General features: G+C 51.0%; 1 protein-coding gene across 2 annotated transcripts in view; it reads right to left on the minus strand.

The window, feature by feature from the left end:
* DOCK1 (dedicator of cytokinesis 1) overlaps positions 1–23,006 on the minus strand; it is a 345,405-nt gene that overhangs the window by 111,316 nt on the left and 211,083 nt on the right. For both annotated transcript variants that reach the window (XM_037496903.2, XM_037496902.2), the window contains exons 28-29: positions 10,064–10,165; positions 5,772–5,866 (exon numbers count right to left, since the gene is read on the minus strand). In XM_037496903.2, coding sequence (XP_037352800.1) covers positions 5,772–5,866; positions 10,064–10,165 — 197 coding nt within the window. The remainder of the gene's footprint in view (positions 1–5,771; positions 5,867–10,063; positions 10,166–23,006) is intronic.

Below are 23,006 nucleotides of genomic sequence, written 5' to 3' on the forward strand. Positions count from 1 at the left end.
CCAGAGCCACACATCCACGGGGGCTGGCACTGCCAAGTGGCCGCCCTCAGACTTGCCCTCCGAGCACCGCTGTGATTTAGCCCAGCAACCCTGACGCATCCGAGGCAGAGTCCCCTCCTAAGGCAGGAGGCCCCTGCCTGTCCTGATGAGGTGCCAAATGAATCTTGGCAGAAGAACCCATGAGCTTGCCATCCTGGAGTCTGATGGATACTTCTCCTGAGCGTGAAGCACACTGTACAGAAAAAGGGAGAAACTGCTAAATAACATAGAAAATGCACCTTGTGGAGGATGCGGAGCTGACGCAGGTGAGCGCTCTGTGCCAGGTGGACGCCCTGAGAGGTAGTCTGGGGAGTCACTTCCTTGTCCACGGGCCTGGTCCCAGGTGGGCGCAGGAGGGACAGCAATGACCTGGGCAGGAGCGGGGCTGCGGCCGGGCCACCATAACACAGCCTGCACAACGCCTGCACTCGGCTCTGGCGGTCTCCTCCGGCCATGAGCAAGAAAAATGAGCCACTCCTAGACCCCTGAAGGAACAGAGAGGTGAGCCAACAAAGTCCTGATGAAACGGAGGGAATCCAGAATTCCAAATGGCAAATACAAGATTATCTTGAGCCCAGAGACACTGAAAGCGGACAGTGGGGTTTTTCTTTTTCTCAGACAGGAGCCTTGATCGACGGCCTCAATGCTTAAACGTTCAATAACTAGATAAGATTAGATTGGCAGGTCAGCAAGACCCTCTGCAGCCAAGGCCCACGCTGCGAGGCCAAGAGAATGAGGGGCAGCGACATCCCTAGCATCTCCGCGGTCAGCGGCGTCCAGCAGGAAGGAGACGGCGATCCTGCATATTAGAAATGGAGCAGCACCTTATCTGTCTGAGGGCAGCACTCTGCATCCTCAGCCGGTCACTGAACCGTGTCCTCAGCGAGGTCTACGGCGGGAATCGTCTGCCCCCCTTGAGCGGCCAGCAACGCCAGCCTCCAGCGAGCTCTCAGCAGCCCTCTGTTGTCCCCCCTTTGCTTCATCTTCCAGCAGCTCCAGGTCTTCCGGCTTCGAGAAAGTCTCAAACTTTCTATAGTTTCACTTGCTGCGCTTCCTAGTGAAGGTGTCTCATGGTCACTTATAAAACACACCAAGTCCCGGGTGATCGTGGGAGACAGACTATGGGCTATGTTCCTAATTCACGCGCCTCCCTGCAACCCAAAGCCAGCCCGCGTGAAGGCCGGCAGGCAGAGCCCTATCAGCCCTAAGAGGGGCACCTGGGAGCGATGCATCATTGCAAACCATGCCAGCCTCGAGGAAGCCGGAAGAAACCTGGTTTCATTTCTTTTTCATCCTGAGCGGAACACAAGGAACGAGGTCTAGTGAGAATTTGAGTCAAGGAAGTCGAAATCGCACAAATTCTGCTGCAAGTGGGAACATGCTGCAGTCACCGGTAAGATAAACGCAGGGAAGGTTCTGTCCCTGCTCTGCAGTCACTGTGAATAAGAAAGTCTAATTCTAAATCTGCAAAACTTGGGCCTCCTGGTGGCACAAGGGGTTAAGCACACCACGGTGGAGCAGTCCGCAGCCTCTAGCACAAGTTCGATCCCTGGCCAGGGAGGGAGCTACCCACACGGTGCAGCAGACCTCTCCTATCTCCCCGCTGCTCCCCTCAGCAGTGTACTTCAGTCAATCTGCCTGTTCTGTTCCCCGCTCTGGTGAATCCTCTCACCCCCCACACCTCTGTCGGGTACCCCAGGCCTTGTATGCATAAATAAATAAATCTTTAAAAAAAAAATTTGCGAAACTTACTCTTAGCCCTGCCCTTTTTCTCACCCATTGCACATGCCTTTCTCAAGTGAGGTTAGAGCAGCTAGTAACCGAGCTTTCCTCATGGTGAAATGGGCCTCAGTCAAACCCACGAGGTCACTTCCTACCAGGCCACTCCCGTGCCTAACATCCTGGCCCGGGGTGATCTGTGCGCACAAGTCCTTAGCACAGACCAGCCCGAGCGCAGAAGGACCCAGAGACAGACATTCCTGGGAGCAGCCAGAGAGGACTCCAGACCACTACCCCGAGGCCTCAGACCACGCCGCACGCCCCATAGAGCGAAACTCTGAACCATTCAGCTCCTGAGAGCTCCAGGTGCCACAGCACAGAGGAGCTGCCCGTGAAGTCGACGCTTCCAGCACGACCTGAGATCTTAAATGGAGACTTAGTGTTTGCTTCCTTGGGGGAGATTATGAAGCACTCTGGATGCGCCCGCACAGCAGCTGCGTTGTTCTTATCTTAAATGGCATCCCGCCATCTGGCGCTCCATCTCGAGGGCAGAGCTCGAATGCCGGCCCTCCCCGATCAGGGTCACCACGGACACGCCAGCAGCACCCGCTGCCCTGGGCAGTCACGGGCCCAGACGTCCAGTCTTGATTTACTCGGCCAGGTACCGAAGCCAAAGGCTCGGTCTGTGATTACATCTCAGCAGCCGCGCACTGAGGGGCCTTTCAGACACCAGGCTGACGAGCATGCAGATATTTAGGAGGCTGCAGAGGATGATTTTGCCAATTCCTAAGCCACGGGTGCTGCAACTGCCTGTCCAGTTGCGCCGCTAAAACGTAAATACAGACTCCAGAAGATTCTGTGTCTCCCAAGGAGGCAGGGAAGTCACCGATGCGAGCAGGAGGCAGCAGGGCAGGGTTGCCTGGCACACAGGATGCCGAGTGACAGGTGACAAAGGCGCCGAGGCCGTGGCAGCAGAGGTGGGGCGTGTCCATGCAGTCTCTCGAGGATGAGTGTTCTGTCACTGAGGCCCGCTCTTCCAGAAGTTCCCAGCAACTCCCCACGGAGCTCGGTGTCAACGGACACCTTACTTCAGTTGTGAGCCCTCTGAAGGCAAAGAAAGCTAAGTAGGAGCATTTTGACTTTTGTACAAAAAAGCTAAGTAATGAATCTCATGGGCATGGCGAGGACACGGGGCTCTAGAAGAAAAACCACCTCAGGGAAATGAGAGGCACACTCCAGGCAGCGGGGAGGCTGGGGTGTGAGCTCCGAGATTCCGCATCTTCCCCTTCCCAGCTGGAGCCTCTGGGCGAGCCCCCAGGCCTGTGTGCTCAGGCCCCCACCCTGTGGGGAGCATGAGGACAGTACAGCTCAGCACGGCGGGGTCACCACACGGCGTCACGTGTCCTCATGGCTGTGCCGGGCACGTGGGCGCCTGCCAACCACGAGCTCGTCCTCAGCCCGGGAGGCGAACTCAGGTCACAAAGAGCACACGGAATGATAAAAGGAAACGAACCCTCATCCCAATGCAAAATGTTCGACACCTGACGGCCGCCAAGCAGATGTCTGGGGATAGTTTCAGTTTTCCTGAGCAGGCTGCATGGAGCCGACGTGTCCTCGAACACCCAACTGGCTCAGCTTACCACTATGTCTATTCAAGGAAGAGGGGCATCTGGAGGCAGGGGGTACGGGGAGGAGAGTCATGATTACCACTGCCCCAACTTCCGCGGTGTCGAAGATGCCTCCCCCGTGTCTGCTGCCGCCTTCAGAATGTGTCGCTGCCACCAGGCTGCAGATTTGCTGGAGCTTCCAAGTTGGAATCTCTGCAAATGAAGTGCCCTTATTGGGGAGCAACACACAGCCACACACATGCATGTGCACACACGTGCCCATGGCGCAGCTGCCACACAGACAGGAACACAAAGATTCACACCCAAGGGCTTCCTGCCCCACAACGTGTCGGGTGGAGACGAACAGCAGAACACGGCAGACCCGCCACTCCAGACTGCAGTGCCCAGATCACGTGCCCAGACGTCGGTCCTCGAGGTCCCCATCACATCCCTTGCTAAGGTGACACAGCACCCTGGTTTCTCCCACTTAGGGTTTTATTCTCCCCCAAGCAGGACTCTACTCCCTGCGATCGGATGCCAAGGCTCGGCTCCAAGAAGCCGCGCCCAGCTGCATCTGTGTGCAGGCTGGGCCCTGCGGAGTACAGGGGACCGGGGCACCGGCCAGGCTGGCTGCACTGTCCTGCGGGGGACACACGGGTCCAGCCAGCAGGGGCTAAGCCAGCTGCTGAGCCCAGAAACAACAGACCATCCTGGGAGCAGCTGGAGAAGCCTGAGCGCAGTCTCCCTGCCATGAGCCTCAGCCTCGGGTTTTACCAGGTGCCGGTGCGGGCCAGGCTGCTGGGAGGGCTGGCGCAGGGGGTGGGCGGAGAGGTAGGAAGGGGAAGGAGCAGACAACGTGGGCACGGAAGCAGGTCTGAGCATCACAGGGACAGAGCACAGCACGTGAGCGTGTCCACACCGGGATAGCCCAGGGGACAGGGGACAGGCGTGTGGGGCGAGCGGAGCACTGAGGCGCAGTGTCGGCTAAACCCTCACGAGACCACCACGGTCCAGGGCCAGCGCTCCCTGCGGCCCCATGCAGGGACACCCCGGAGGGCAGGGGCTAGGCGCCGACTGCCGCGGATCCGCCCCCCGAGAGGACAGGAGGCACCAAAAGAGACGAGGCGTTGCGGGGGAGGGTGAACTTCCAAACCACAGCGAGGCCGGAGCTCCCCAGCAAGGGCGGGAGTGGACAGTCATGGTGCCACACATGGGCCAGGGGGCCGTGGGGAGCCCCGACATCGCTGGCAGGGGACTCCTGGGCAGAGGCTGTCAGTTTCATACAAAAATGAAGCGCAATTACCGCACCACCCAGCCCAGCCCCTGCACCCCGCGCGCTCCGGCCAGAGGAGTCAAGATACAGTCTCACCAAACCCCTATACAAACGCGGGGAGCAGCTTCCTAGCGACGGCCCCACGGATGCTGCGACAGGACAGCGGGCCAGCCAGCCGGGGCCCATCCAGGCCGTGAGGCAGTGGGGAGACGAGGGCCGTGACGCTGTGCACCCCAACAGCCTCCAGGGGCGCCGACGGCGCGAGAAGAGGCAGCCCCAAGGCTGCATGTAATGAGACCATTTTCATAACTGCTTTCTCATGACACGATTTCAGAAACGGAGAACAAGTGGGGGGGGTGGAGGGTGAGGGGGTGCAGGGGGTATAATAAACAGGCAGCAAAGGGCCCCGGGGAACACTCGCGGCCGCACAGAACTCCACCCGGACACCGACGCGAGCCGGAGGGTCTGCAGAGCCGCGGTGAGCCGCGTCCATCCCAGGTCCCCGCTTCTGATACATCAGTTTTGCAAACTATTAGCAGCGTGGGGAGCGGGGTGCCTGCAAGCTCCCCCCCTACCCCTCCCTACAGTGGCCGCACCTACGAATCTCCATCCACAAAGACGGCAATAACAAAGAAGGGGAAACACCAGGCCCACGACATTTCATCTGGAAACCCCGCGTGCTGGAGGACCTGACGATCAGCGCGTGCTGACGGAAATTAAAAAAACCCCGGGCTGGAAAGGGAGCCTGCCCTCACCGGGGGACAACAAGACGCAGGTTTAATATTTAATAAATAGGAGGAAAATGCTCCTGATTTTTTTTTTAATCTGAAACGTGGGAAAGGCCTACAACTCAAATCCCAGCCCGGAGCGGAGACGTGCTTTGGCTAATGGAAACGCGCCGATGAAATTAAGTGGGCAAAGGCTGGCAGCAGGAGCTGTGCCCTCGACAGGGGCGGAGGGGGCTCAGGCTGAGGCTGGGTCTTCACCGCGGGTGGGGGTGGTGCGCGGGTGCTCAGCGCCAGAGCCCAGTCTCCAGTCACCGCGGTGCCCGGGAGGGGCTCTGTGGAGGGGCTCGGGGCACCCGGGCGACGCCGGGGCGTGGGGCCTGAGGGGGCGGCCCTCCCCGTACTTACTTATTCTGCATCATGTTCATGATCACCCAGTCGAAGGGGTAGACGTTCTTCCCGATGAGGTTCTTAAACATGATGAAGGTTTCCATCAGGAAATCCTGAAATCGAAAGCAAAACGCTGAACAGCCCCGCAGAGAACAGGTGAAGCCTGGAGTAATCCATCCCCAGCGACCTCGTTGTTTTTAGGTAAATGAAGACATTCTAGAAAGTGATGGAGGCATCACACAGGTACGCACAGTGGCTCTGTCTTTCTGTTTACCTGAGTCCCTCTGGTCTGGGCTGACTGTCCCAAGGGTCTATTCAGAACGAGCCGAGGGCCTGTCTCTGGAACCCGCAAAGAGAGACACTCCCCAAAGGCTACAGATATGTAATCAAACTCTTTCTGCTTGTAGGGAAACAAGCACACACACACACCCCCTGCATGTTGTAGCTTTATGTTCTAGTTCCCCTAGCTCTGGTTTCTGGATAAACAGCTCATCAGACTGATGTGGGATCTTATTCATTCCTTTTTCTTAAGGAATGTAACTAAGAAAAGGCTCAAGCAGGAACTCCTGACCTATTTGCACCTATTCAGGTCACCGGAACCACTGAAGTATGAGGCCGAGCCACTAAATGCTGCTACATCCCCACCAGCAGCTCCTGACGCCGCCAGGTGGCCCTTGCAGCCGCTGCCCCTCCACTTGCATGTGAGAACAGGCCCTGGCCTCTGGAGTGGCCCCCAGGAAGGGTTGCAGGCCTTGCCTGCAGGATTAAGGAGAATTTCCAGAATCTGACAGCTCGACTCTGTTCTAAGCCAGCAGGGAGAGATGGTTGCCTCCCGGAACGTGACGTGACCCCAGCAGTCCACACACTCCCTCCAGGTAAGGACGGACGGGGGAAGGCAAGTGAGAATTCATGGGGAGAAGAGGCCATGGTCAGAGACTGCCAAATGAGTGGTGATTTCTCATTTATTTAATCTACTGAATCATAATTAAGTGCAATGGCTGTGAAGACCGAGGAGGTGAGGGGAATTTAAGCAGCCCAGAAGCCACTGCAGCACAAAGTTCTAATCAAGTACTTCCCGCAAAGAAGTACACCCCAAATTCAAGAGCAATGAAAAGCGGGTGTTCATACGTTGTTCTCTGCGACCTTAATTGCCACGTTGGGTCCTGAAAGTCCTGGCTGTGGCGTGAGGGGCTTGGCAAGACCCCCACCTTGAATAATCCCCAAGGGCTTGGTTAGGAACCTGAACACAGCTGAGAGTGAAGGGTCAATTCAATGTCCCCCAAACGGCTCACCTGACTCTGACCCCAGGCCTGTGAGCAGGCACGTTCAGGGACCCCTGCCATGGCCCCCTGCTCCTCTCCCGGTTTAATTAGTCGCATCTCTATTTGAGCGCAGTGGCTGGCTTTCTCCTGATCACTCCTGGAAGTCTAACAACTGAGAATCAGGGTCTGCTTGCTGTTATTCTGGAGGAGAAGCGTATTTTTCCAAGCCCCCCGCCTCCCCCCTCCAGGAAACAGCCTCATACTTCATTCGTGGCTGGGCGGTGAGAGTCTCGTACTCTGCTGGTCACACAAAACACCACATGTGGGCGGTGAGGTTGCCAGGCTCCCACGTCGGGCTGCACAACTTACTGGCCACGAGGTAGTCCCGCCACACACAGAGGGAAGGGCTGTGGGAGCACGTGGCCAGCATGGAGGTGAAAGCTGCCGGCAGCCCTGGGCTCTGTCTGCCTCCCACGGCCGCGTATCCTGCAGCCCACGACCTGCTGCCAGCCTGCAACATGTGCCAGGGAAGCACTGGAGGGGACACTCGCTCCACAGTCATAAGAGCCATGAGTGGGGACCGGGCACGTGGCCGGCCTGCGCTCTGCCCCAGATGGTCCAGAGTTCCCATCACCATCCACCTTACTACAGAGACTGAGGAAGTTCCAACACGGTCCCTTCTGGCTCACCACCCTGGGGGAGCGATGCTATCTCGAGAGAAGTCTGAGTGGACGGTGTTCATTGACTGTCTTTGCAAGCCCAAACTTGCCACCTGAGCGGAGTTCTAGCCTCTCAGTGTCGGGGGCCGAGGGGCCCCCTGAAATACTGCACGAGCACCAGCTCTGTGGAATGCGACGTTGTACTGATGGCAAGGACGATTTTCTATGGCAGTGACCCAACCGACCAAAGAAAGGCTAAAGTTGAAAACTTGAAGTAGCACTTCCGCCAAGGAAGGAGCTGAGCAGATGGTCTGGGCTGTTTTCACGTGGCTCCTCATTAACTTCCAACTATTTAATAGAAAACGGTCTTACTGGCGTGGCAGTCGTCAGAGAAGGAAAATCGTCAAATACTCTCGATGAATAGCAAATGGGTAGGAAGACCTTTTGCAAAGTTCTGACAGATCAGCATCAATAAAAAAGGTTTACAACTGGCGCAGTAGAAATTCGTGATATCCGAACCCAAGCCACACATACCATTTTATAACAAAATCAAATCGGCAGCAAGTAATTGATTTTCGGAACTGCTGTGCCTACGAGAACGCCCGTGGGAAATCAGGACCACAACCAACACGTATTAAGTATCTGATCCGCTCGCTGTGCAGGGAGAAGGGCGCACACTTGGATCGCAGCAAATCATCGTCATTTTTAAGCACTATTTTCTGTAATCACTTTTCACAGTATAAGGAAACGTCCCTACCGACAGCACCTCTTAAATATTCAGATTCAATATTTCTAAAAGTTTGTGTGGATGGTGACTATTGAGTGACTGTTCTGAGCAAGAACGAATGATGAATTGGGTCCTACGATCGGGAAGGATATTGCTTCTCATTATGGAAACTTTATCACTCAGCCTGGGATAGTGTGTGTGAAATTGTTCCTGTAGAATCTGCCACAACTATCCTTTTCGCTGATCAAAAAGGAGTGAGGGAAGATTCAAGGGTGACATTAAATGTTCCACATAGCAAATTTGATTTCATTATAGCGTGACTGAGAAAGAATCACAGGCTATAAACGTGACACATGGTACCTGTAGGATTATACTCCTACTTTAAACCACTCATTAATGTAAGCAGCAAAGCATCCAGACACACAAACACGTTCTTGCTCCTTCATTTTTATTTAAGGAAAATGCCTAGGATGTTAAGCTATAGGTCCATTTTGGTTTTGCTTAGACATTTAGATCATACACATAGACACCCACCTTCATACGTGCGTGTGTGTGTGTGTGTGTGTGTGTGTGTGTGTGTGTAGTGGCAGCAACGACTAAGGAATTTTTTGGTAGAAATAATCCTTTGGGGGCCTCCCTGGTGGCACAAGGGGTTAAGATGCAACCTATGAAGCTCGCTGCAGCTACTGCAGCACAAGTTTGATTCCCAGCCAGGGAGCTACCCACAGGGCGCAGCAGACCTCTCCTGACTCGCCTGCTGCTCCCCTCAGCAGTGTGTTTCAGTCAGTCTGCATGTTCTGTTCCCCTCTGTCTCTGGTGGATTCTCTCACCCCCCACATCTCTGGCCTGTACCCCAGTTCTTGTATGTATAAATAAATAAATCTTTTTTTTTTTTTTTCTTTTTTAAAGAAAGAACCCTTTGCAAAAATTACCCAATGCACTCTGGTCTTCCCAGCCACTACTGGGTGAGATGCAGCCTAGCATGTTCTGGAAACAGTAGCGGCATTTGCTGTGTTCACCAAGAATCTAAGGATCCAGGAACAGAACCCCACCACAGACACCAGGGTTCAGGGCGACATCTAAAGGGGAACCTCCCAGCCAGTGTGCCTGCGGCTGTGTGGGGGCCTTGGCCACATGGCCATGGGATTCCTGAGGGAGAAAGCCCACGTGACGAATCCCCTCCACCCTCCCAGTTCAGCGGTCTCCTGGCCTCACTGAGGGTGGCTAGAGAGCGATCTGGTGAGCTTCCGTGACTAGTGTTAATTAGCAACAAACTATAATTTAAGGCCGAGAAGGCTCCCTGGCGGCTGCCATCGAGAAGCCAAGCAGGAAAAGGACAGGAGTTTGTGGTCAACTATCCACAGTGATGTCTGCAGATTCCCAATGATCCCAAGTCACAGGAGATGAAACTGTGGCCAGGAAAGAAGAGAGACTTGTCTGGGCCGAGACTGGACACCTGGCAGTGTCCAGGTCCACATGAGTGCACGACTGGGGTAGGACTCACCAGGGTAGGGCCCTTGTCACCCGGCAGACCCGCCCGGTGGCTTCGGAACCATCCGGAAGATGATGCAGAATCCTACTTAGGTGGAAACGCTGACCCGGGCTCTGCCTGAAAGGCCGCTCCCCACACACAGCCCGGGGAAGGGTCAAAGGCACACTCACCACGACGTCGGTCCTCATTTTCCCAAAGGTCTTGATCAAATGGGCATAATGATAGTCCTCCATTTGCCGTAAAATCGCTGTCATACACGCCACGAAGTTCCCCTGAAATGGACGAGAGGCTTCGGTTAGACGGGAGAGCACGGCTCGCATGGGAGATCTCAAGTCCACTACGAGTCTGAGATGGGGGCCCACTGGGTCGAAGAATCCCGGGGCCCTGCCCCCTGGCCGGCAACCCCCTGAGCCACCAGCCACTCCAGCCTCGGGGGCGTTTTGTCGCAGTCACTGTGCCTCCTCCCCCCGCTGCACCCGATGCTCCTCACGTGTAGGTGACCGGCTGGAGGATCCAGCCTCGGAGACTGCATTAAATAATGCAAAATCAAGGCCAGGACTGAAGTCGTGGCCTCCGAGGACTGTGCTGTCCTTTCTAGCAGGAAAATGTGTGTGCTTCCCCGAGCCCTGGCAGAGACAGGCCTTTCGTGTCTCAAAAATCTGCCTGGATCCTCCTCGGCCAATTTGGAGGCGATTAGCACCGACTCCACCACGAGTGACCGCCCAGCTTGCCTCCCCGAGAAGGACGGGCAGAGACGGGCAGGCTCAGCAGCAGGGAAGTGGGAGACCTGGGACTTCCTCACGCCAGGCAGAGCCGGGAGGAGCTGTGGACAGAGGACTGAGAAGCCAGCAAGCAAAACCAAGACGCGGAGAAAGGAGGGTGAAGGGGCTGGCGAGTGGGGGTGCCCGGCCTGCTGGGGCTGGGCTGGGGGCGCGTGCGTGTGTGCTGGGCTTGTGCGGACACACCGAAGGGGACCTGGTGTGCGAAGAGCAGCCTCATTACCACGAAATGCAATTTATCACTTTTGGGGTCCGTGGCTAACAACATTATAAAAGCCTTTCTTGCTTTTAAATACTTCCCCCTAAATGAATGGCATTTTAAGAAACACAGGACATACATTTTCTGCCATTAAATCAGTGCAAGTCGGGCAGAATTACAGGATGAGACCTACTTTCAGGCATGTCCTTAATTTTACCCCATTAAGTGAGTTCCCAAATTGCATTCTTTTACTAAGTCTACTTTTAAAAGCAATATATTCAAATGACTAAATGTCCTTTCTATTAATTTGGAAAGTGCACTCCAGAGGGAGCGGTGGAGGCCAGTTGTTTTATCCCAGTCCATTTTCTCTCTATCGGATCCACGTAGGCTTCAAATGAGTCCTCAAAGCACGCATTATGCCAACCGAGCAAATATAATAATGATGACACGGTATCTCCCATTCGCCCAGAAATGTAAATTATTCATGAATGATGTTAATTGCAGAGATTGAGGTTGCAAGTTGGTGTTGAAGGAAACGCATGCTTTCCACTGAAGGCGGCGTGCAAAGTGGCAGAGTGTGCACGGGCGGATACGTGGGACCACGTGCAAGAACCCAGATCCCGTCGAGCTCCAGAGAAGCGCATTTGTGGCTTCCTGGCCCTTAGTCAGATGTCCATTTTTGGAAAACGGTCGTCACGCGAGCCTGTGCTAACCAGAGAAATGGGCCAGGTGCGTGGGGGTCCTGAGAACCCCGGCCCCACCCAACCCCAACCTCTCCTCGCCCCGTCTCACAGGAGGGAAACTGAGGCTGGAAGGAAGCCTGACTGAAGGTGTGGATGGTGGTGAATCTGCACTGCGGGTGACTTGGCCGGTGCTTAGGGGCTGAGCTCACGTCTTTCCTCTCATCCAGCTGCACGTTTCCATTCTTCTGAGAAATCTGAGGTCACCACTGACCGTCAGGCCACAGCCCTCCCCCACCCCTGCACTGTGGTCATCACAGAAAGTAGGGGGAGGACGAGCAGGACCACTGTCTCCGTGGCCATGGCCCTACTCTCTGGCCTGGAGGAGGCACCTGTGAGCAGGTCTCCTGGCCTGCCAAGGACTCTTCCAGAGCCAGGAGAGCCCGCAGCCGCCCGGGCGCACCTGGCAGACGCTCACGTTCATTTCTTGCAGGTCAAAAGAGTTAACGGACAGTGAGACATCGGAATCGCCAAGCCCCAAGGCCAGCTGTGCATAAGGAGAAGCAACAGCCCTACGTGCTTGTCTTAAAATATCAGGTTGCAGGTGGAAAGAAAGGCCCGACCCCAGCGCAGCGTGGGGCCCACAGAGGGCAGGGGTCACGCTAATGAGAAAAGCCGGCGCATCTGGGGTCTCGCTGGTCACTCCAACAGGTGACACAGTCAATTTCGGGAGCAGACTGCCATGTAATGTTGAAAAATTTATGCCAGGCAGAAGCTGGGGGAACTGATGCAATGCAGAAAATGAAAAACTGAAGGAAGCAATTTCCATACAGCCAGTCCTGGGAATATGTAAGTGGCCAGCCGGGAATGTGGTCTTCCTGGGCCTGCACAGGCAGCCACGTGGGCTGTTACTCCACAATGGTGGGGTGCTGGCTGGGTCAGGCCTGGCCCAGGGATGGAAGCGGGTCGTCAGCCTGAGTTACAGGTCACAAGCCAGCTGGCGTGAAAACACTCTTTATTTAACCCAAGGGACCTTCCAGACATAAGAGGTGCCGATCAGCATCCTTAAGAGGGAACAGATTTGCAATTTCAGCTCTTGCTCAGCTGAGGGTTGGGACTCTCACTAGGAAGGGGTCAGTGTGCCTGATAAAGTCCCACCCTCCCCCTTTGGGATGGGGTCCTGCCCACAGGGGCCAGTGTTTTCATGGAGCGAGTGCTGCAGACAGGATGAAGTTTGAAGGTTCCCAAGAATCCAGCAGAAGCCTGTCCAGAGGCTGCTGAGGGGGGATAAAAGTGGTATTTAGGGAAGCTGGATTTGAAACCAGTCTCACAGCAGAAACAAATGTTTCTGTGAAAAGAAACTTCTTTTTGCAGGCTTAGAAGGAAATTACTATTCCATGCTTTTTAACTGACTCATTTGAAATGCACTTAGAAGTCGGAGGAAGCTTTTGTTTGAAACAACTAGGTGGGTTGGCAGAGACACAGGTGGGGTGCTGGAGCCCTCCTCCTGGCACGCAAGCCGGGGATCCCAGGCCAGCCCCAGGGGCTGACTAAAGGAAAACAGCACATAAAATAAGACTTGCTCCTTGTGACTCCAAAGCAATGCAAAACAGGGGCAGAGAAGCCAGGGCACGGTCGCAGAAAATTTTAAAATCAGGACAGAGGATGCTTAATAAACAAAAATTGTGAACTTCATTAGTAATCAAAGATGAAAATGATGTATCATTATTTGCCTGCCAAAATAGCAAAGAAGGCTTTAAGTGATGATAATGTTAGCAAGGTGCGGGGCTGAGCACTCTGCACTGCTGGTGGGAGCATAAATTGCTATAACCTTTTTAAAAAGCGATTTGGCAATAGGTTTGAAAAGTCTTGGGGAAAAATACTCATCTCCTTGGCAATTCTAACAATCCACCTAAGGAAGTAATTCAAAATAGGAAATTTTAAGCCCCAAATGCCCATTGCCTCTAAAAGTTCAAAGGCAAGAAGCCACAAAGGGGACACATATTGTTAGGATTGCAATAGAAAAGGCAGGATGCCCAGTCCAGTTGTACTCTCAGATAAACAAAGGACAAGAGAGTGCCCCGCACCCCGCATTGGAAATCTTGCATGGGACAGTCATGACCTAGGGCAATTATCTGGATCTTATCTGAAGGTCAAATCGAACAGGGGCACCTGAATTCTACTTTTTCTAAATCAGGCAACCAGGGGTCTCCCTGGTGGTGCAGGGGTTAAAGACAGCACTATCAAGCCCCTGCCGGCAAAGGAAGTGACCCACAGGGCGCAGCAGACCTCTCCTGTCTCACCCTGCTCCCCTCAGCAGTGGATTTCAGTCAGTCTGCCTGTTCTGCTCCCTGCTCTGTCTCTGGTGAATCCTCTCACTCCCAGAGCTCTGGTCTACACCCCAGTTCTTGTAAATGAATCTTTTAAAACAAAAAGAAAAAAGAAAAGAGAAAAACAAGGGGCCCAGAAAGATCACACAGGAATCTCTCAAATGTCACTGCTGGCCCAAAGATTTCTCCAGAGTATCCACAGATGTTTGTGAAAACACACCTAGCAGAGCTTCCACAAAGCAAATTAAAACCAATTCAAAACATCCATTCATCTCTGTATCCGCACATGAAACTAGCAGTAAAGAAGGAGCTTAAAAAGCCCCAGGTCTACGAGGCTGAACAGGATGAGACACGGCTAAAGACAGAAGGTTTCCAGCAGCTGACAGCAGAGCAGGGGCATGACCAGAGGCCGTGGAGGCAAGAAGAGGTGATTACCCACCACGGACCCTGCTGACTGCGGGCACAGGAGACTAGGACGGTGCAAAGTAGCAGGGTTAGGCACTCGGAAACAGACCACACAGGAGGTGGCTAACAGGAGCCCTGAGGTCTTTTGAAAGTGGCAAAATGCCCACCAAGGGGACGTGCCCGCTCTGGGGCTGGGGCCCGTCCTGTGCGCCGCTGTGCCCAGCAGGCAGAAGAGAACGTGGGAGAAAGTGTGCGGGCACCCCCAGGTGAGGTCAGCTAGAGACAAAAACTGGAGGCTGCAAATGCTCAGTCTCTGCTCTGCTCCAGCACGTAGGAAGATTAAACTCCCCCCTCCTCCCACTGTGCCCCCGCGCAGCCTGGCACAGGAGACCACGCAAGCCCTCCCTGGGAAGCGGGCGAGCCAGGAGCAGACCACGGCCTACACTGTGGGTCCGCGTGTGAGGGCTCAGCCCCAGGCTCGCCGGCAGGAGAGAGGCCCAGCTGGGTGCCCCCGCACGCGGGGCGCAGGCGGGACGGGCTTGCAGGACCTCAGGAATAAAACCCAGCAGGCGTGGCCAAGAGGCCAGAGGAGCGGATGGATGGTAACATCATAAGAGAATTCAAGAAACCACAATTATTACCCGAAGGTAGGGATGACGTGATATGGGGAAAACAAGGACATCACGTGATCAGCAGAAAAAGGGACAAAGACCAACAAGGATTCTAAAATATTCCAACTACGTCAACAGAAATGAGAACTGCACCAGAAGTGGGGGGATTGAGAGCTACTGGAAGGAAACAGGACACGCGCACAGTGAGCAGGAGAGAGAATGAGGAGTCAGAGAATAGATGAGAGAGGTTCAATATCTAATGTCTCCAAAAAAGGGAGACACAAAAGATTTTACAAAAAAGATAGAACACGCAGCCCCCAGAATCTGAACTCAGCAATTGTAGGATCCGGGATCAAAATACAAAAATCCACTGTTTTCAATATACTAGTAACAAAGAATCCAAAAATAAATTAAAAAAAAAATTCCATCTGAAAGAGCATAAAAAAATACTGAAAAATAAACTTAAAAATCAACGCTAAGACTTGCACGCTGAAAATGGCAAAACAGTGTTAAAAGAGACTAGATCTCTCACCCTCCCGCGCTTCTGACTGTACCCAGTGCATGTATAAACGAGGCGAACGAACAAACAAACAAACAAATAAATAAATAAATAAAAAAAAAAACATGCCTCAAAAAAAAAAAAAAAAAATTCTCAAAAAAAAAAAGAGACTAGAGAAGACCCAAGTGAATGGCGAGGTCCCGTGTTCACGTCAGAAGACTTGACGGTGCAAGCGGACACTCCCGGATGGATGTGCAGGCTCCAGGCAGCCCCTACCAACATTCCGGCTGGCTCTTCTGCAGAAATTGACACTGATGACCCCATGTTGCACAATTCCATTTTGAGACAAGGTCCAGAATAGGCAAAACTTTCAAGACAGAAAGTAGATGAATGCCAAGGTTTTTTTTTTTTTTTTTTTTTTTTTTGCGAGGGGTAAGGGAGGGGGTGCAGTGCAGGGAGCTACTCTAATGGAAACAGATTTCTCTTTAAGTAGAGAGGTTTCACAGGGTATGAATTATACCTTAATAAAGCTGTCAAAAGTTTTGAAGAGTAGAAATTAATTAATTGATATAAGATACATTTTCTAAAATGGCATGTTAATGCAGAATGACAGCTTGCCAAGAGTCGAGCTCAACCAAGACTCGTCACTGTGAGATTTTAGCACATGAGGGAGGAAGCGGTTCTACAACAGTCACACACAGGAGTGGATGACAGGTGCCGGCTGGGGATCAACTTGGAGAGGTGGGGCCGGGGTCGAATTCTCATCACAAATAAACCATTGGCCCTGCCCAACCACGTCTTGCATCCCTCAGATTTAAAATAAAACATCCTCAAGAAAATCCTTCTACATTGTAGGATTCTCATGAAGTTCTTTTTTTTCAGGTTTATGGAGGTAACTGGAAGACCACCTGCCCCCAGGCTTTGATTTGCTCAGTCAGGTGTTCCCATGTCCACGGGGGTTTCACACACATCACCTGAATTCACTGGCTCTCCCCCCACAAAACAATGGTAAATTAATGATAAATTCAGTCCCATTGTGCTTTATCCAATGCATGGCTCATTTTTACTAATTCAGATACCAAAACATTATGATTCTTTATTTTATAAAAGGCCGAAGAGTGAGGGATGTTTCTGAAAAGAAACTACACAAAATTAAAAACGGTATGGTTGATGAACCACACTAATGTTATCTATTAGTCATTTTCAACTATAGGCAACGAAATTAAACCTGTATCTTAAATTTAAATTGAGTGCTCGGTTGAATTCATGGAGCACCAGTATTTCATATCACGGCAGACACTTAAGGAAAGAAGTCTCATTTTAAAAACAAAATCAATTTCAATTTTACTGTGGCAGTAATTGTAGGAAGACATTTATAGGCCAAATATGCCAAAAGGGACTATGTGCATCTTGAGTTACCCATAACAATTATTTGCTAACTTAGTTGATGAATAAATTCAGCACATATTTGTTTATGATAAAGGATAAAAATGAATTCAAATCAAATTTTACATATATAATTGTAGTTTATGATATAATGAGAATATATACTTTGTATACTTCTCAATGTAATTCTAGTCCATTGGCAACAAATCAGAGAATAAAGCAGAACATTTTATGTTTTATTTTCAGGCGCTCAAGAAATAGATAAATTAGAGCCTTAGAGACTTTAAGATTTTCCAAGTCTTTCCCCGTGATATACAGTATCTACAAACACTCCGTAATGGAATCAGCAGTGATGAAGATTAATAAAAATCTTACCATGGAGGGAAGGATTAATATGTCCATGCACTTTTTTAATTGACTTCTGTCCACAAAGGACACTTTCACCATCATAGTTAAAAAGTTCAAACCCTTTCTTAGATAAAATAAAACTCCTCTATATGAATCATAATGGGAAACTGCCCTCGATATTATTTCTACTGGCTGGGTGAGTTGGTGAGGAGGAAGCTATGTCACACTATGTTACCCTGTGTTAAAAATATTAAATGAGTGAATCATAAGGAAGAGAAAAGACATTTTGAAATATGAGATTACTGTATAATAGGAACAGAGATCATCTCAGTGAGGAGATATTTCTTAGGAAATATTTATATGTAAATATATACCCACATGGTGCAGGGCTGACGGCTGAGCCCGGCACCCAACACCACCACCCTCACTTGTCTGCTTTCAACTAAGGAGGCTGCCAAGGTGATGTGAGCACTAGATGCCTTGATGCTTATTGCCAAGATGCTTATTGCCTGCGTTGGGGAAGTGTGACGTGATCTGGGGCTACCCACGAGAGAATTTCTGCAGAGCAGAGCACCTATGAGACATGTGCAGAGAGTGCACCCATGAGACATGTGTGCAGAGAAGTACACCTATGAGACATGTGTGCAGAGACTGCACCTATGGAGCAGGTGTGCAGAGCAGTGCACCTATGGGGCAGGTGTGTAGAGCAGTGCACCTATGAGGCAGGTGTGCAGAGAGTGTACCTATGGGGCAGGTGTGCAGAGAGTGTACCTATGGGGCAGGTATGCAGAAGAAAACACAGCAAACAACTAGAAGAGCCCTTGAGGCTCCAAAGCCACCCCAGCCCCTCATCGCTCACCAGCCCTGAGGAATGCAGAGGTCCCCCTGGCTGGAGGCATGGCCCACAGGGCTGACCGCAGACAACTGAGTGGATCAGGCCTAAAGGACAAGAAGACTGGACATGGCACAAAGTGTGAACAAGTGTGACCTCAACAAACTTCCATGCCAGCGCCCCGTGCGCAGAAGTGGCAGGGAGCCAGGGAGCTCTGCCGGCTCTGCGGCCGAGGAGGGGCCTCCGCCTGGACACGGGAGCTGGGGCTCCCCAGACCCCACCCTGGGCGGGGCTGATGGGGAAGCGGTGGAGCGGCCTTTGGGCGGTGGAAGGGCCGCTGGGGCTTCGCAGGGAGGCAAGAAGGGGCATCTGGGGAAGCTGCGGGCTTGACAGCACCGCTTGGCCCTGGCCCTACTGACGCTCGCAGGCCTGGCCGGGCAGGGCAGGCGGCCAGTCGGACGCAGGCCAGCCTGGGAATCCCCTCTCGCTCCCTTTTCTCACTCTCTGGGCAAAAAATCCCGTTCCTGTTTATCCTGTGCCCGGCGTCTGGGGGTGTCCTGCACTCTCAGCACGTGGCGAGGGCCCGCCTGTCCCCTCCTGTCCCTCAGCGCGCGTCCGGCGGGTCCGAGGTGCAGAGCAGCCCCGCCTGGGGAGCACACGGGGGCCTGGGACCGGGCGCGGGAGGGGCCGCCCTGGCCACACGGGGGGACACTCAGCACGCGCTGCCTCCAAAGGGCCGAGAGCACTGAGCCAGACCGATCAAGACACACACGGGCAGCGGAGGGGCGATGAGGGGCCGGCCAAGCTTCTCCTTCCAGAAACCAAAACCCAGGGGTCGGGGAGCAGGCACCTCTGATCCCGCAAAGTATTGAAATGACCAGGTCGAAGGTCACTGGAGGACGCTGTCAGACAAAGTGCCCGCGCTGCCCACAAAGCCCTCCCAAGCACACCCTGTGCCTCCTGGCAGACAGCATGCCAAGGACACATCGCTGCTTAGGGAGGATTTTGTCAATCAATTAATTAGTTGTTTGGTCATGAGGAAATGAACAAAGATTCAGAACATGGGATGCTTGGCTAGACCACTGGGACCTTGAAAAAATCAAAGGGAAAATTTCATTTGGGATAGATACTCTATTTTATTAGGGGACTCCTTTCGGGGTTACTTTATGGAGGTGCCCTAATATTGCTGTGACTCCATAGCAGTTATTCTTAGCGGTGCAGGAGACACCAGGAGTGAAACACCGAGTGGCCCCAGGGTGTCCCTGATGGACCTTCCATGGGGGACTTGAATCCACCTCTCACATACTCTGCCCTGGGAAAATGGGGTGACCAGCAATGGAGCCCGTTCGCGGGACTCCAGATATTCCACTGTCGTGTTTTTCAACATTGCTGTACTTACGAGAAACTTCAAAATAAAAGGCTGAGGGAAAAGAACTTCTACCCACAGTGCCGTGGAGAAGGCAGACATGGCAGCGGTTAAGACATGAATTACAAATACTAAAGGGAGTTCTTACGGAATGACAAGGGAATCCTACGGAGGAAAAATCCAATCACAGGAACTCACTGAACATAATCACAGGAACGCAGGCGATGCCACACCTCTTTTAAGACATGCTTGGAGAGGGAAGATGGGGGACAGGAGGATAATAAAGAGCTTGAAGCAATCCAGACTTAAAATAAGTGCTCAGGAAAATGTGTGAGGAGCTAAAATGCAACTAAATGGATAGTCCCGTGTTTTCTGCAGGTAGAGCTCCGCCATGTCATTCTTCTTCAATGCAGAAATGTTATTTGCAGGAGTGATTTAGTTGCTACAGATCCTACCTAGCAGGATACAGCGAGAGAAGAAACAGTAAGGACACTGATTCCTTTCATTATTTTACAATCTTTTTCTTTTATGGTAAAAGATACACAGGTACATAAGAAAAGATCAGCTTCGCAGTCGCAGGGCAGAGTGAAAAGAGAACACGTCAGAGGCAGCCAGTGCAAGACGCTGTGAAGCAGAGCAGGCTGTATGGGCCTGTGCGGGCCACGGCGTCATCTGCAAAACGGCACTAAGTGATCTGAAATCCGGAATTCAAGGAAGGTTTAGGTCAGCTCTGCGAGCAAGGAGATCAGCACGGGCACCGCTGCATGAATGAATGAGACCCCGGCTGGGGTGGGGGTGGGGATGGGGGTTAACGTACAGAAACAGATGCAGAAGGCCATTTTAAAGTCACAAAATTTGTATAGTAAAACCACGAAATATTCAGGAGGGAATCAAAGACCTAAACAAATGGAGAGAGACACCATCGCCCCGGTGGGGAGAATCCGTGTAGTTTAGATGCCAATGGACTGACAGTTAAAAAATGCCTGCAGACATTTATTGTCAAATTGACAGTGAAACCTTAACTTTTTGCATAGGGTAATAATAATGAACTGTCACCGAAGCTTTGAAGTTGAAGTAGACACACTGGCTAATTGGAGACTCATTAGGGCACTGCAGATACCCAGACGGAGAGGACGTGGTGAAGGGACAAGCACGGAGGTTAGACGAGCTGACCACACTCTATGACGAATTGACTTCAACAAAGGTGCCAAGTAAATTCAACGCGAAGGTGCAGCCTTTGTGACAAACAGGGTTTTCAAAGGTACGATGAGACACTAGGGGAAAAGATAGGAAGGGAAGGGAAGACAGGACGATGGGGCTGGGCAGTGGGAGGAAGGGCTGGCCCCACCTAAGGCCGCAGACAACAGCCAACACCGAATGCATCAGGTAACTAAATGTGAAACCTAAGTAGCAAACGTCCTAGGTGAAAACCTTTGTGAGCTTGGGGCAGGCATGTATTTCTTGGACTATAAATAGCAGAAAACTAAGAAAAAGTGATCAATTGGACTTCATCAACATTTTTTTAATTTGCTCTTTGAGAGACAGTGAAAAGAAAACTGGAAAATTAGAAAAACTATGTAAAACAACAGGTAACTATGTAAAAAAACAGGTATGTAAAACATACCTGACAAAGGACTGTCCCCTGAATATACAAAGAAGTCTCAAAACTCAACAAGAAAGAAAACACCCCACTGAAAAACTGGGGAAAAATGCCAACTAAGCCGTACGAGATAACAATGCTGGAATAGACATCATGGTGCTAAAGAGAACAGCATTTGTTGTCTGACGGGAAAAGACACAGCCATTTTGGAAAGCAACTGTGGAGTTTCTCTTCTCTACTTAACATATGAACCACCCACCCTGTGTGCAGTTATTTACCCAAGAGAAATGCAAACCTCTGTCCACAAAGATCTCTACACAGATGTCTGTCGCTAGATGTATTCACAATTCTCCAACACTGGACATACCCTTCACAGCCAGAAAAATGGATAAGCAAAGTGCGGCTCATCCACCTGATGGGTGAGCAATAAAACAACAAACTACTGATAAAGTGGCTAATTCCCAAACGTGTTGTGTTATGAAAAAAGCCAGACAGAATCAGCTCCAGAACATATGCCTTTGGTTATATGGCCTCCTGCAAATGGCAGCAACCACAGTGACAAAGGGATTGACCCCAGAGGGGCATGAAGGGCTTCTCTAGGGAGTGGGAGGAGACTGAATCTTCTATTTGGTGGTGGGGAACCGATTTACAGCTCTGTCACTATTGCAAGAGAAAACGTTACTCTATGGCCTTCGAATATTCATAAAGAAGAAAACCTGAAAACCATACAATTCCCTGTAAGTGATGTGCAACTAGTGCTGATATTTTAGCGCCTTCCTGTTTGCTCTTACACATACAGACACAGACTAGTTTTAATAAAAGTAGGATCATACTTTAATTATTATTGCTTTCAAATGGTTCTGTCCTTCTGCAGTCTACTGCTACATCGTCTCTCTTATTTCTCCATTTTTTCTTGGGTATCCATGCCAATTTATTTCATCATATGAACTTTAGAACCACATTATTGAGTTTGAAACAAGTCCCACTGGAATTTAAATTGAGATTCCATTGGATTTTAAAATTAGTTGAGGAGGCTTACAAGACCTGCTTTCTTTCTGGATATGTGGAATCCCTCTCCATATGTACTAGTGTTTTTACACCATTCAGGAATAGAGTGTGGTTTCCCCGTGTGGGCCTTAAATAGCTGGTGTCAGTGTTATTTCCATAGGAGGAGTGCTTCTTTCAAAAATCTTAAATTTTCTATTTTTATTTGTATACTTGGGAAAACTTCAATTTGATATGCACGTATTGTAATTGAATTTACAGAGCCCTGTTATTAACCCCAGTGGTTTTTCCCAGGAGGCGCAGTTCTAAATACAACAAGCCAACATTGGTCAATAATTTGCAATGTCCTATCTGAAGGCTCAAATCTTCTTTCTGTCTCTAGACTTGCTCTGGAGACTGTAATGGCCAAGGTCATGTCAAGGCTGTGTGTGCTTAGAGATTTTAATGGACATGTCTTTAGGGTATAATTTTTAAATGTTCATTATCATTTCTTTCGCTGATTTAGTATCGTGTAAGTTTATGGTAGAAAACAATGTTCAATATTTTCATTTAGGCTGTAAGATAATTAATTCATATAATATGTCACAAAATTACCATTTCTTTTTTGCAGTCAGGACATTTACTACCTAGTCTTTTGGATGTTGGTTTAAATAGACTTTATGTATCATGTCAAGAAAGTATTCCTAACCCACAGATACCGATAATAAAAAATGCAAAGCTAAATGAATGGTTATGTATATTATTACAAAATAAGAGTTTTATTACTGAAGACCAAATGGATCAGCCATAAAATCACCTACAAAAAGAGCACACAGGGAAACTTTCTACATTCTTACTAAGAGGGGGAGGGTGGCACTCCCCCAAAAAAAACATAATTATTAAGGTCAAGCTATAATAAAGCAAAACCTAGAAGAGGAGCATTTTTTATAAAATCCATTTCTTAGGAGGGGCATTAAGCCCAGAAGTTATGCAGTCATTCAGCAAACATTTGCCCAGACCTAGCATGTAACAGGCACTCTTCTAGAAGCCCTGACAAGCTCACATTCAGTGGGTGAGAGTGTGTCTGTAGGGAA

This window comes from Talpa occidentalis, unplaced genomic scaffold, assembly GCF_014898055.3.
Source record: "Talpa occidentalis isolate TD23 unplaced genomic scaffold, MPIMG_talOcc4v2.1 talOcc4.8, whole genome shotgun sequence".
In the NCBI taxonomy this organism is placed as follows: Eukaryota; Metazoa; Chordata; class Mammalia; order Eulipotyphla; family Talpidae; genus Talpa; species Talpa occidentalis.